Genomic DNA, 15,931 nt, shown 5'->3' with positions numbered 1-15,931 from the left:
TCTTGGGCAAGTGTCTTCTGTTATAGCCCCGGGCCGACCAATGCCTTGTGAGTGGATTTGGTAGACGGAAACTGAAAGAAGCCTGTCGTATATATGTATATACATATATATGTATGTGTGTGTGTATGTTTGTGTGTCTGTGTTTGTCCCCCTAGCTTGACAACCAATGCAGGTGTGTTTACGTCCCCGTCACTTAGCAGTTTGGCAAAAGAGACCGATAGAATAAGTACTGGGCTTACAAAGAATAAGTCCCGGGGTCGAGTTGCTCGACTAAAGGCGGTGCTCCAGCATGGCCGCAGTCAAATGACTGAAACAAGTAAAAGAGAGTATTCGTTTTGTATGCTGGCATGAGTTGGACATTTTGACAGGAGCTGACCAGCTGAAGAGCTACCTGGACTACATGTCCATTTTGACATGGTTTCTCCAGCTGGATTTACTTCCTAATGCATATGGCATAGTGGTTAACAACAAACAAGATGAGGACAAATATCCGTTGAATGTAAATAATGTAAATAATGTACATAATTCCTCATCTCTTAAATATAGAACAGAGTGATCATGATAGTCTGCATGCGTGTGTGTGTGTGTGTGTGTGTGTATGTGTGTGTATGTGTGTGTGTGTGTGTGTATGTGTGTGTGTATGTGTGTGTGTGTGTAAGTGCATGTGCAAGACAAAGGCAAAGTTGACCTCAGCAGAATTTGAACTCAGAACGTAGTGATGGACAAAAAGCTGCTAAGGATTTTGCCTGGCGTGCTAAATATCCTGTCTGTTTGTTGCCTTATGTAACTCTTTTACTCTTTTACTCTTTTACTTGTTTCAGTCATTTGACTGTGGCCATGCTGGAGCACCGCCTTTAATCGAGCAACTCGACCCCGGGACTTATTCTTTTGTAAGCCCAGTACTTATTCTATCAGTCTCCTTTGCCGAACCGCTAAGTAACGGGGACATAAACACACCCGCATCGGTTGTCAAGCAATGCTAGGGGGACAAACACAGACACACAAACACATACATATATATATATATACATATATACGACGGGCTTCTTTCAGTTTCCGTCTACCAAATCCACTCACAAGAATTTGGTCGGCCCGAGGCTATAGTAGAAGACACTTGCCCAAGGTACCACGCAGTGGGACTGAACCCGGAACCATGTGGTTGGTAAACAAGCTACTTACCACACAGCCACAATATTGCATAGATTACCTTTGGTTATTTCACATCAGTAATCGTTAATCCCATTCTGTCCTCCTCCATGTCCCTTTAATCTGGTTTGTAAAAGCTCGAAAATGTTTCTCCTCCTACACACACACACACACACACCCATAATAATTTATGTTTCCTCATTAATTGCTTGTTGAAGACTGGGTCTTTGAATTCACTTGTGCCACATTCTTGTTCAGTAATGCCAGTTAATGCCTTTCCAAACTTTCTTTTATCCAACAGCTAAGAATGTGTGATTTACAGAATAATATTTCCCAGTACCTCACTTCAAAATAATGGTTAAACTCGATTGTATTAACCAGTGTTAACACTGAAATAAATCCCCCATTGTGCAGTTATTTTCCAAATCATTACTGCCATTGACATCATCTCCATGCCAACATTATTTTTCCCTCTATTACCACCACCCCATCCATCCGCCACTAGAACCAAAGCCATGACTGCTCCACCACCACTGCCATCACTACCATTAGTATTGTTGTTGTTATCATCATCATCATCATTATTATTATTATTATTATTATTATTATTATTATATTATTATTATTATCATTATCATTATTATTATTATTATTATCATTATTATTATTATTATTATTATTATTATTATTATTATTATTATTATTATTATTATTATCATCATTATTATTATTATTATTATTATTATTATTATTATTATTATTATCATTATTATTATGATAGTAAAAGGTGGTGAGTTGGCAGAATCGTTAGCATGCCAGGCAAAATGCTTAGCAGCATTTTGTCTGTCTCTATGTTCTGAGTTCAAATTCCGCCAAGGTCAACTTTGCCTTTCGTCCTTTCAAGGTTGACAAATTAAGTACTAGTGAAACACAGGGGTGGACGTACTCGACTAGTCCTCTACTCCAAAATTTCAGACCTTGTGCCTTTAGAAGAAAGGATTATTATGGCAGCAAGCTAACAAGGCTCATTTCTGGACAAAATACTTTCCAACATTTCTTGTGCTTTTCTAATAATAATAATAATAATAATGATGAAATTATTATATACAGTGCTCAGGTGCACTACAACTTGTCAAAAGTGCGTATAGAGTATATGCAGTAATGTACAAATGTCTGGAAAGCGAACAGTGTGTGAGTCAGATACATGTTTGCGTGTGTATGGAGGGGAGAAAATCAAGTGTAGTGTTGGCAAATCTCAGGAAGCATGGAAGTTTTGAAGGATGCAGTGCTCCGACAACAAACAACTGATGCCGGCAGTTTGTTCCATGCTTCAGCAACTCTTATGTTCTGAGTTCAAATCGTGCTGAGGTCAGCTTTGCCATTAATCCATTTGAGGCTGGTAAAATAAGCGCCAGTTGAGCATTAGTCTTGATATAATCGACTAGTCCCCCTCCCCACAAATTTCAGGCCTTGTGTCTATAGTCGAAATGATTATTCTTTCATTTTTGTGAATCACAGACTCATAAATGTTGAACAGTCAGGAGATTTCAGTTAAGGAGCAGTCAACAAGTTGACAAAGGTCCCCTACTGCTTCTTTCCCTGTGCTTTGCATACACAAAGCTTTCCTTAAAATCATTGCTGTACCAAAATGTTCTGTCTTCTGCATGACCTGTAACCTCACATCAATTCAGCATTCTTGGTGGCAGCAGCAACATCAAGTGGAGGCGCAATGGCCCAATGGTTAGGGAAGCGGACTCGCGGTCAGAGGATCGCAGTTTCAATTCCCAGACCAGGCGTTGTGTGTGTTTATTGAGCGAAAACACCTAAAGCTCCACGAGGCTCCGGCAGGGGCTGGTGGCGACCCCTGTTGTACTCTTTCGCTCCAACTCTCTCTCACTCTTTCTTCCTGATTCTTGTCCCCAACTTCCTACGCAACCGCTGAGCCTGGATGCGCGTTCATCCATCCGTCGATGCTCTCGGTGTCGGGGGGGTTGACCTGCTTTTTCTTCTGCGGGTCTTACGAATAGCAAAGAACCACGTTTCGGACTTTCCCCACGAAGACCGCTTCGTTCAACAGCAACATCAGCATCATCATCATCATCAGTAACAACAACAACAACACTGCTATTTTAATGTGCTTTTTATCTCTCTTGGGTTGAGTCTGCTATACAGTATATTGCCATTTGTCCCATCTTAATCTTTACTAACATCCATTTATTCTGGCCATAAAATATTATTTCTCTCTAATCACAAATAAGATAATTTCTCTATATACATGAATGATATCCTTTTATAATAATCATGAATGATATCATGTTTATTTGTATATAATATGCACTTGTATAATACATACAACCAATTATGGCCAATGAACTCTCAAAAAAAAATATTCCTTTTGTATAATTACATTGGCTTTTCTATAGAAGCGTGATGTATGGAATCACTGCTGTTAACCCTCTGTATGGAAGACCAGACTGCAATATATTATCTTTATCTTTTATGTTTTACTTGTTTCAGTCATTAGACTGTGGTCATGCTGGGGCACTGCCGAGAAAAATTTTTACTCGAACAAATCCACCCTGGCACTTACTTTTTTACTCTTTTACTTGTTTCAGTCATTTGACTGTGGCCATGCTGGAGCACTGCCTTTAGTTAAGCAAATCGAGCCCCAGGACTTATTCTTTGTAAGCCTAGTACTTATTCTATCGGTCTCTTTTGCTGAACTGCTAAGTTACGGGGACATAAACACACCAGCATCGGTTGTCAAGCTATGTTGGGGGGATAAACACACACACACACACACACACACACATATACATATATATGTATATATATATATATACAAAGGACTTCTTTTAGTTTCCGGCTACCAAATCCACTCACAAGGCTTTGGTCGGCCCAAGGCTATAGTAGAAGACACTTGCCCAAGGTGCCACACTTTCGTAAGCAAGCTACTTACCACACAGCAACCCCTACACCTAAGATTGGTACTAATTCTATCAATCTCTTTTGTCAAACTGCTAATTTATGGGGATGTAAACACACCAATACTGGTTGTCAAGAGGTGGGGGGGACAAATACAAACACACACACACAAATATATATATGCAACAGGCTTCTTTCAGTTTCCAAATACCAAATCCACTCACAAAGCTTTGGTTGGCCTGAGGCTATAGTAGAAAACACTTGCCCAAGGTGCTATGCAGTGGGACTGAACCTGGAACCATGTGGTTGAAAAGCAAGCTTGTTACCACACAGTCACAGCCTCATTTATCACTGTTCCTGGATAACAAAGTACACTCTATTGTGAACCATGATCTGCTTATCACAAATTGATCTGTGATAACATGGATCAGTGGTTAGTCAAAGATTCTGCTTGTAGTGCAAAATGTGCCCCAGTGACCAACCACAATGAACGGAATGCACTGACTATCATTTGTGTCTACATAGTGAGCTGCAAGGTTCGTTTATCTTCAATTTTTTACTTGTTTCAGTCATTAGGCTGTGGCCGTGCTGGTGCACTGCTTTGAAGTATTTTTAGTTGAATAAAATCGACCCCAGCACTTCTTTCTTTATTTTTTAAAACCTGGAACTTATTTTATTGATTTCCTTTGCTGAGCTACTAAGTTACGGGTACATAAACAGACCAACATCGGTTGTCAAGTGGTGGTGGGGAACGAATACAAACACACACACACACACACACATACACACACACACACACACACAAATATATATATGCAACAGGCTTCTTATTTCTTTACTGTCCACAAGGGGCTACACACAGAGGGGACAAACAAGGACAGACAAAAGGATTAAGTCAATTATATCGACCCCAGTGCATAACTGGTACTTATTTAATCGACCCCGAAGGATGAAAGGCAAAGTTGACCTCGGCGGAATTTGAACTCAGAACGTAGTGGCAGACGAAATACCGCTAAGCATTTTGCCCGGCGTGCTAACAATTCTGCCAACTTGCCGCTTTGCATAGTGTGCTTCAAGGCTCATTTATCTTTAATCTTTTACTTGTTTCAGTCATTAGGCTGTGGCCATGCTGGGGCACTGCTTTGAACTTATTTTATTGATTTCCTTTACAGGGACATAGGCAGACCAACATCGGTTGTCAAATGGTGGTGTGGAACAAACTGACACCAAGACACACCACACACACATGACGAGCTTCTTATAGTTTCCAGCTACCAAATCCACTCACTAGGCTTTTCTCAGCCTGAAGCTATAGTAGAAGACACTTACCCAAAGGGCCACACAGTGGGACTGAACCTAGAACTATGTGGTTGGGAAACAAACTTATTACCACACAGCCACACCTGTATTTTTTATATGACTTTTCCTACTCATACCCATCAACTGGAAAAGACCAGTGAAAAGAAAAAACTACAAAGACACCTGATCAAACAAACAACACAAATAAATGTATTCTCAACAAGAAAAGGTTGAGGTAATTCAGAAAATTAAATGGTAGTGGAAGCTTTGCAGTTGTGGGCTGTGAGTTTAGCATTGAAGAATCTACCATTCATTCCATTTACAAAGTGTGTGGAAAGGGTTCATTTATTACTGAGATTTTCTGGAACCAAACCCCCACCATGATAAACGAGAAAGATGTACTTTCTCTATCTGTACATAACATGAAATACTCAGAATATTTGATAATGAAAATGCTTACATTCAGGATTATGTCCTTTATATCCTTCCATACTGAAGATTGGCAGCAGTAATTTCACAGCACCTGTCTTAGACAGTTGTGCCAATTTTTAACATCATCATCATCATCATCATCGTTTAACGTCTGCTTTCCATGCTAGCATGGGTTGGACGATTTTGACTAAGGGCTGCCGAACCAGATGGTTGCACCAGACTCCAATCTTGATTTGGCAGAGTTTCTACAGCTGGATGCCCTTCCTAACGCCAACAACTCTGAGAGTGTAGTGGGTGCTTTTTACATGCCATCAGCACAAAGGCCAGTCAGGCGGTATTGGCAATGACCTCGCTCGAATCTTTTTACACGTGCCACCAGCACAGGTGCCAGTGGAGCGACATTGGTAACGATCATGCTCGAATGGTGCCTTTTTACATGTCACATGTACAGAAGCCAGTTGGCTGCTCTGGCAACATCACGCTCGAATCCTTTTACACATGCCACCAGCACATGTGCCAGTAAGGCGACTTTGGTAACGATCACACTCGAATGGTGCCCTTTTATGTACCACTGGCACGGAAGCCAGTTGGCTGCTCTGGCAACGATCACGCTCGGATGGTGCTCTTGACAACCTACTAGCACGAGCACAAGTGCCAGTAAGGCGACACTGGTAACGACCACGCTCGAATAGTGCCCTTTAAGTGCCACTGGCACGGAAGTCAGTTGGCTGCTCTGGCAACGATCACACTCGGATGGTGCTCTTGACACCCTGCCAGCACAGACGCCAGTCATCGCTTATATTCTAACCATTAATGGCATAATACCACTCTGAGTCAAATATCTATTCATTTCATTCCTTTGATCACATCTTTCTGGTCATTTTCATCCTTGTCCTGCTGATATCACAGACAAAGACATTAGCAATCCATTTTAGAAGAAAGATATACTTACATAACTGTGTTGATACCAGCTACTTGTTGTATAAGTTGTAAGCTACAACCAACAATGAGTGCCCGACGTACTGATGGTGTCTGTATCATCTGTAGAATTATTGGATTTTTACCTGAAATTGAAAACACAATGGTGATAATTTAGTTGCGAATATACCAATATATTTATTGCTCTTGGAGTAGGAGATCATCACCCTCATCATCACCATTATATCATTTTAACATCCACTTGCCTATGCTTGCATGGGTCATATGGAATTTATTGAGGTAGATTTTCTATGGCCAGACATGTTTCCACAGAATATTGGAAATGAATGACATTATTTACTCACCTTGCTGGCACTTGTGCCGGTGTGCAGGTGACATGTAAAATTTTTTAAAAAATGAATTTTTGTGGGCATTGCCAGTACTGCCTGACTGGACCTCGTGCCAGTGGCACGTAAAAGCACCCACTACACTCTCGAAGTGGTTGGCATTAGGAAGGGCATCCAGCTGTAGAAACTCTGCCAGATCAACATTGGAGCCTGGTGCAGCCATCTGGTTCGCCAGTCCTCAGTCAAATCGTCCAACCCACGCTAGCATGGAAAGCGGATGTTAAACGATGATGATGATGATGAATCACAATGTCAAGACAGACAGACGACACACACACACACACACACACACACACATACACACACACATACATCTATATATATATATATATATAAAAGGCGGCGAGTTGGCAGAAACGTTAGCACGCTGAACGAAATGTGTAGCTGTATTTCGTCTGTCGTTACGTTCCGAGTTCAAATTCTGCCAAGGTTGACTTTGCCTTTCATCCTTTCGGTGTCAATAAATTAAGTACCAGTTACGCACTGGGGTCGATGTAATTGACTTAATCCGTCTGTCTGTCCTTGCTTGTCCCCTCTGTGTTTAGCCCCTTGTGGGTAGTAAAGAAATATATATATATATATATGATGAGTTTCTTTCAGATTCCTTCTATCAGAACCACTCACAAGGCTTTGGTAGGCTTGGGACTACAGTAGAACTTGCTCAAAGTGCTATGCAGTAGGACTAATCTTGAAACTATATGGTTGGAAATCAAACTTTTTACCACCCAGCATCACATATGGAAAAGTCCTGCAGCAAATTGAATTCCGCTAAGATCACTCATGAGTGTTAAACCAGGCTATCAACTGAGGAGACAACATATAATAAAGTATAGTTCCAAAATCATTTTCCATCCAATATATATCAATGACTGAAAACTATGACATATTTTTAACCTTCTGATAAGAAGGTTCAACCCTTCAGTATTCAAATGTATGATAGTCATATGTAGTTAATAGTTAAATGCAGTATGTAGAGCATGGCCTAATGGTTAGGAGGTTTGGCTCATGATCATTGGTTTGTGGGTTCCCTTTTTGGACTGGGCAAGGTATTTCAGTATTTCATTTCATGAGGCTCAAGTCTACTCAGCTGTAAAGAGTACCAGCTTGTTGCAGGTACAGCTGTTTCTCCCTCCAAATCCACTCACAAGGCTTTGGTCAGCTTGAGGCTATAGTAGAAGACACTTGCTCAAGGTGCCATGCAGTGGGACTGAACATGGAACCATGTGGTTGGTAAGCAAGCTACTTACCACACAGCCACTCCTGTGCCTATTTTTTAAGTTGAGAAGCTTGTTTGCCAACTGTGGATTCAGGTGCAGTCCCACTGTGCAGCATCTTGAGCAAGTTCTTCTACTATAGGCCTGGGCCAATCAAAGCCTTGTGAGTGGATTTATTTGATGGAAACTGAAAGAAGCCTGATGTATGTGTATACATATGTGAGTGTGTTTATATGTGTGTGTTTGTCTTGACATCATATGATGGCAGTGAATGAGCATCACTGTCATACAAGAGGTGTTGTTCATTTCCAGTCTTTTGTGAAGAACATGTTTAGCCATGGAGAAATATTATTTTGCTTGGACACCAGGCAGGTTGTCTAACTGCAGAAAAGCTGCCTCAGCAACTTCTGTCTGACTCATGCTACCATAGAAAAATGGATGTTAAATGATGAGGATCTGCATTACTTGATTTTTAAATAATTCTAGTTTCCTTATGTTAATATATGTGCAAACTTATACGTTTATGTCTGAACTAACCTATTGTGTCATTTAGCTAATCTCTTGTTAGCATGCATTAAGGCAACATTAGTCATCACATGATCGAAGAATACTGTAATTCCTGTGGATATGTGCAGTCTCATGGTCTGACATCTTGCTAGTTTACTAGTAAGCCACTAATATTTGCTGTCACATGACCAACACGACAACAAGGTCCTTGTTTTGTTTTGCTTGTTATACAACAAATGGGGAAAATTGTTTAAGTGACACAGCAGCCAGGTTAGAATAAATGGTGAAATATCACAGAAATAGATTGAATGACATAGAAAGGAACAAGGAATAGAGAGAGAGAGAGAGAGAGAGAGAGAGAGAGATAAAAGACAGGAAGAAAATGTATTAGAGGTGGGAAGATTTTCCAGGCAGACATCTGAAGTGGACGACAAGCAAAATAGAATTCAGATGCGATTAATATAAAGAGATTGCTGTGCATTCTTTGAATAATGAAGAAATTATAATGAATATCTTTCTGTCAAGAAAATATGTGCACAAAACTGAAGTGTTTTTGCCTTTATTTAAATACTCTGTGATGCTGATAATTGATGTGGTTGTACATTAAAATCAAACGACAGCTGTTTCTATCTGTTCGCCTCAGTCGACACCGACTTAATCAGCCTGAATTGTTTATGGCCAATAAATGTGATCAGAACTTTTATCTTACTGATTCAGCTATATGGATAAATCAGCATTTCAGATATTTCTGACAAGCTTGGATCATTCACTGAAAGACTGACATCAACTATTGTCTTCTCTTTTGTCATCTTAAAATATTTCAACACTCTTTACCAGCGTTACCTTACTGGCACTTGTGCTGGTGGCACGTGAATAAAACATTCAAGTGAGGTCGTTGCCAGTGCCGCTGGACTGGCTCCTGTGCAGGTGGCACGTAAAAAATACCATTTGAGCGTGGCCGTTGCCAGTACCACCCGACTGGCCCTCGTGCCGGTGGCATGTAAAAGCACCCACTACACTCTTGGAGTGGTTGGCGTTAGGAAGGGCATCCAGCTGTAGCAACTCTACCAGATCAGATTGGAGCCTGGTGTAGCCATCTGGTTCGCCAGTCCTCAGTCAAATCGTGCAATCCATACTAGTATGGAAAGTGGATGTTAAACGATGATGATGATGATGATGATGACTCTCTCCCCACTTCCTATAGTACATAAGGAAAATAGCTGATTCAGTAGTGCCAACTCATGGACTTTGAGTTTAAACCCAGTGTGAATCATCAAGGGATGGCTATATTTCTGGACAGGACACTTAATTCTACATTAACTCAATAAACACATCAGATAGTACAAAATTATTTTGGACGAGTAACCAACAAAAATCTGATGGCTTATCTTAACCCTTTCATTACTGCATTTATTTTGAGATGCTCTGTGTGTCTTTCAATTACTTTAAATATAATAAAGAATTTATTATGGTTTTAAAAACTGAAGGCTACATCATATTGGATAATCTAATTCTAGATGTGTTTTTGTTATTTTTGTATTGGTTTGGTCACGAGGATGGGTTGTGCCTTCATGACCTTTGCAAGCTCCATGGACACTGGGTAAGATCAACATGCAATAAAATGGCTACAGAGAAAACACGTGCAGAGAAGGAATTTCAGAAGGCAGCTGTCCTAGAAAGGACTGCACACAGGGACTAGAGTGGAGCTTGAGGTACCGGATAGGATATTGTTGATGAAAGGAGTGAGGAACAAATGACTAGCCTACTTCAAGAAACAGCGGTTACAGTAGAAGAAGTAGAAAGGGCAGAGAGGGGAGACAGTATGTCTGTGGGCCAGAGGGTTGAGGGAATATTAGCGGAGTGAGTGGTCTTTCTTCAGATGTGGCCATAGCTGGAATGCCTTTGATTGTAGGGCAGCTAAATCAGGACAGATCTGGAGCTGAACAATAAAAATGATAAAAAAGGAATGAAGGGTACGTTGGTTAATATAATCTTAAATATAATATGCCTAGATGGAATGGTCATGGAAGGACATCTTCGATCAGTCTGACAGATACAAACACATTCAAGGCTAAGCAAAAATGCCTGTGTACACACACACAAACACACATAAGTTACATATACACATAAGCATACATACGCATTCACATACTGTGAAACACACACACACACATACACACAAACTTGTATGTATGAATATACACTGACCTGCAATTGTCTTTTCCTGCAGCTCTGCCTCATGGCAACTGATTTTAATATTTTCTAGTTCTTCTTCAATATCACGGTAGCCTCTCATCTTTTGTAGGACTAGTCTTGCTTCATCGTCTCTGTTTCGAGTAATCAACCAGCGTGGAGATTCTGGCATAAATATGAACCCAATAAACTGAATGGCAGAAGGAATTCCAGCCAGGCCCAGCATATATCTGAGAATTAGGAATGGAAGGGATAGAGTAAGAGAGAAAATATATAAATATATGTATTAGTCAAGGAGTACAGGAAAAAAAAAATACACAACAACATGGAAAGGACAAGTTTTAACAAATGTATTAGTTTAACATTTAAATAAAAGGAAAAAGTGTTGACGTTTCAGACACTTGTCCTTCATCAGGGAAAATGACAGAAAGGAAAAAGATGGTAAGAAAAAAAAAAGAATGAGAAAAGGTGGTTAGTAAAAAAAAAAGAATTAGGAACAAGGAGGAAATGTGATTCTGTGGAGGAAGTTAAGAAGGGAAGAGAAGGTGAGATGAAATATATATGTATAGAAGGACATCAATGTATAGTGATAGGCATAGGGCAGGAGTGTGTGTGGTGCTGTTGGGTGTGTAGTAGGATGCGATATTGGCACTGGCTGGGTGCCTCACATTTCCTTACATAGTTGTAGAAAGGAAAAATAGCAGGAACACGAATCTCTGAACAAATAACAATAATAACTTATTTTTGCCGAAATAAGCATTCCATCTCTGGACATTGACATCGGTAGCCTGGACGCCCGGGGGTGGAAACAGCAGAGTCGGTTTAAATCACAATTGTTGAAGGCATTCTTCACAGCTCGCCAAGTCATATTCGCCTTCAATGGAGCTTGTCTGGTCACGTTTGGTTCTGTCGGCAGCAGGAAGCAAAAGGAAGAAAAGTGGTAAAAGCTAGCTGCTGCTGATTACTGTGTATGTGCATAAGGGACTTCCGGAAGACTGATACTTGCACATGCATAGATGAAAATCCCAAAATGGTGTCTGGAACCTGGCGTCACTACAGGTGTACGTGGTTTCTTGGGGTGAGTCTAGTGTGTGGAGGTGTACAAGTATGGAAGTGTAGTGATATGGGATAATGTAGAAGGATGGTGTGAAGGTGTAATCATATTGTATGTGAAAGGAAGGCATGAAGGATGGGGGGGGGGGCTGGCATGTGTGTTAGGCGAAAGAGAAGGTAGGAGCAATATAGATTTTAAGGAAAACACTGGTGAATAAATGGTATAAATAGTGAGAAAATAAATGCATAAAAAGTTTGGAAGTTATGTAACATGTATAGAATGTGGAGAAAGTAATAAAAAAAAAGGAAGGAAATAGAAAACAGATATGAAAGGGGCTGTCAAAGTGGGTACAGTCAGAAAAAGGGGGGAAACAGAAGGAGAAAAAAATTTGCAGTTAAATACTGAAGAAAAAGCAATTTTTTTTTATACATAGGAAAAAAATAAGTAAAAAGAGAGATACACATTGCTATATAGAACTGTTATACATTTTAAAAATTGATGAAAATAAGTTTAATAAACTGGGGGTAAGTCAAAGACTGCGAGGTTGATGTCAGGGAAGACTGGAATTAGATAAGCTGGAAACTAAAGAGATAGATACTCCCTGCATACTCAGCACTTCTGGTACTGACCTTAAATATGACTGATATAAAATGTCACTTTATTTATAGGTGCAGGCATGGCTGTGTGATGAAGTTTGCTTCCCAACCATGTGATTTCAGTTTCAATTCCACTGTGTGACAGACATCTTGGGCAAGTGTTTTTTACTACTTTTCCAGGCTGGCCAAAGCCTCATGAATGAATTTGGTAGATGGATACTGAATGAAGCCTCTGTGTGTGTGTGTGTGTGTGGAGTGTTGGGCCTCACAGAGGCAATGTGGCTGAAGCCAATGTCACATAACTAGCAACCATGCTGGTGGCATGTAAAAAGCACCTTTTGAGCATTGGGCCTCATGGAAGCAATGACAAATGACTGAGACCTTTGGCCTTATGCTGTGCTTGAGAAGAAGATCCATCAAGCCAAGTGAAATCATAATCATGGCAGACACTGGTGTCATGCAACTGGCATCCATGCCCATGGCATGTAAAAGCACCCATTACACCCACGGAGTGGTTGGTGTTAGGAAAGGCATCCAGCTGTAGAAAACCATGTCAAATCAGACTGAACTCTGGTGCAGCCCCTCAGCTTACAAGCCCTGGTCAAACTGTCCAACCCATGCCAGCATGGACAATGGATGTTAAATGATGATGATGATGATGATGATGATGATGATGATGATGATGATGATTTGATGATGATGATGATGATGGTGGTGGTGATGGTGATGATGATGATGATGATGATGATGATGATGATTGATGATGATGATGGTGGTGGTGGTGGTGGTGGTGATGATGATGATGATGTGATGATGATGTGATGATGATGATGATGGTGATGATGATGATGATGATGATGATGATGATTTGATGATGATGATGATGATGATGATGATGATGATGGCGGTGAGCTGGCAGAATCATTAGCACATTGGGCGAAATGCTTAGCGGTATTTCGTCTGCCGCTACGTTCTGAGTTCAAATTCCGCCGAGGTCGACTTTGCCTTTCATTCTTTCGGGTTCTATTAAATAAGTACCAGTTACGCACTGGGGTCGATGTAATCGACTTAATCCGTTTGTCTGTCCTTGTTTGTCCCCTCTGTGTTTAGCCCCTTGTGGGTAATAAAGAAATAGGTATTTCGTCTGCCGCTACGTTCTGAGTTCAAATTCCGCCGAGGTCGACTTTGCCTTTCATTCTTTCGGGTTCTATTAAATAAGTACCAGTTACGCACTGGGGTCGATGTAATCGACTTAATCCGTTTGTCTGTCCTTGTTTGTCCCCTCTGTGTTTAGCCCCTTGTGGGTAATAAAGAAATAGGTATTTCGTCTGCCGCTACGTTCTGAGTTCAAATTCCGCCGAGGTCGACTTTGCCTTTCATTCTTTCGGGTTCGATTAAATAAGTACCAGTTACGCACTGGGGTCGATGTAATCGACTTAATCCGTTTGTCTGTCCTTGTTTGTCCCCTCTGTGTTTAGCCCCTTGTGGGTAGTAAAGAAATAGGTAGTGGTGGTGGTTGAGGTGGTAGTGATGGTGGGGTGGGGTGGTTACAGTGATGTATAGAGATATACACCATGTTTTATAGAATAGACATAAATTATGTATGGAAGAAAGCAAACAGACATACTTTGCATACAGAAACACTATGTTATGCAAAGAGATATTCTTTAATATACATAAACGCTCAGTATACAATCATACTATGATATACAAGAATATGTCTGTATAAGAATATATTTATAGACACACACACACATATATATATATCACCGTGACCGACCAGGCTATCAGATGCTGTTACACATCACTGGTCAAAATGCGCTTCACATTGTTTTAGCCTTCCAATGATGCTACCCCACTGGCTAAGCAAGCCGGCCAATATATATATATATTATATATAGAAAATAGTAAAGAGTGAAAAAACTACAGAGGGCTTAAATGTTAATATATATATATTTGCGTCAATATGTCTGAAGAATATTACAAAATTTTTTTTAAAATGTCATTATAAGAGAAAAAAAATTTTTTTTTTAATTTTGTAATATTCTTCAGAAATATTGACGCAATATATATATATATTAACATTTAAGCCCTCTGTAGTTTTTTCACTCTTTACTATTTTCTATATATTCACCCACATGCTTTCACAAACCAACTTTCTTATCTATCTATATATATATATATATATATATATATATATATATATATATATGTATGTATATATATATGTTGTAAGTTAAAGCATGTATGCATTAATGTATGTACAAGTGTTTGTACTGCTGAAAGTAAAATGATACATACAAGTCTCTCTTCAAAGCAAGCATCACCACCAACACCAAAACAAGGAGATACGAACACACACACACACACACTTACATACCCATATCTATACACATACGTACATATGCATGTATATATACACACATACATATACACATATATACACACATACATATACATGTATACACACACACACACATACACACCCATGCATGATAGGCTTTTTTCAATTTCCATCTACCAAATCCACCCACAAGGCTTTGGATGACCTGAGGCTAGGGTAGAAGACATTTGCCCAAGGTACAGTACAGTGAGACTGAACCCAAGACCTCTTGGTTAGCAAGCCATCTTCATAACCACATAGACACACCTGCTCTGACATTCTTTTCTTTTTCTTTTTTTTTTTTTTTTACACTTAACAAAATCTGAAATATAATAATTCCAATCAGGAAGAGAAATTGAATCACAGGCTGAGACTCATTGCAGCTTATTTCTACTTTTTCTCTCTTATGTTTCTGGATCAATTATTGATTTGTAATCAATCAACAGAGAAAACTGACAGAATGGTTAACCCTACTGCTTTATTTGTCATACAATATTTATTTTCAAACATAGAATATTACATCAAAATCAATTTTTTCCACAACTGTTTGAAATCTTGCCAGAGTTTTAAAGAAGTTTATAGCATAAACACTTAGATATATCAAGATTTAAAATGGTTAGAATTGTGGGCTGTTTCAAATATACAATATCACATTTAACAAACTATATCATGAGCATGTTCATAATCTTTTCATATACACACGGGGCACCACTGCATGGTGCCAAATATCCCAACATCACCATCAAAATACAGCTTGGGTTTCAGGGGACCACAGCTCTTCAATATCCTTCCTAAATGCCTGAGAGACCTGCATGGTGTGGATGTGGGTTTCTTTAAAACTAAACTGGATCTCTTCT

The 15,931-nt window shown here is 39.7% G+C and overlaps 1 protein-coding gene across 1 annotated transcript in view; it reads right to left on the bottom strand.

Annotated features, from left to right (window-relative positions):
* LOC115210856 (proton myo-inositol cotransporter-like) overlaps nucleotides 1–15,931 on the bottom strand; it is a 291,536-nt gene that overhangs the window by 19,522 nt on the left and 256,083 nt on the right. Inside the window, exons 3-4 of the mRNA XM_029779612.2 lie at nucleotides 11,057–11,271; nucleotides 6,755–6,866 (exon numbers count right to left, since the gene is read on the bottom strand). Of these exons, the coding sequence (XP_029635472.1) occupies nucleotides 6,755–6,866; nucleotides 11,057–11,271 (327 nt within the window). The remainder of the gene's footprint in view (nucleotides 1–6,754; nucleotides 6,867–11,056; nucleotides 11,272–15,931) is intronic.

This window comes from Octopus sinensis, linkage group LG4, assembly GCF_006345805.1.
Source record: "Octopus sinensis linkage group LG4, ASM634580v1, whole genome shotgun sequence".
Taxonomy (NCBI): Eukaryota; Metazoa; Mollusca; class Cephalopoda; order Octopoda; family Octopodidae; genus Octopus; species Octopus sinensis.
The sequence above is the reverse complement of the archived record's forward strand: the minus strand, read 5'-3'. Positions and strand labels throughout refer to the sequence as shown.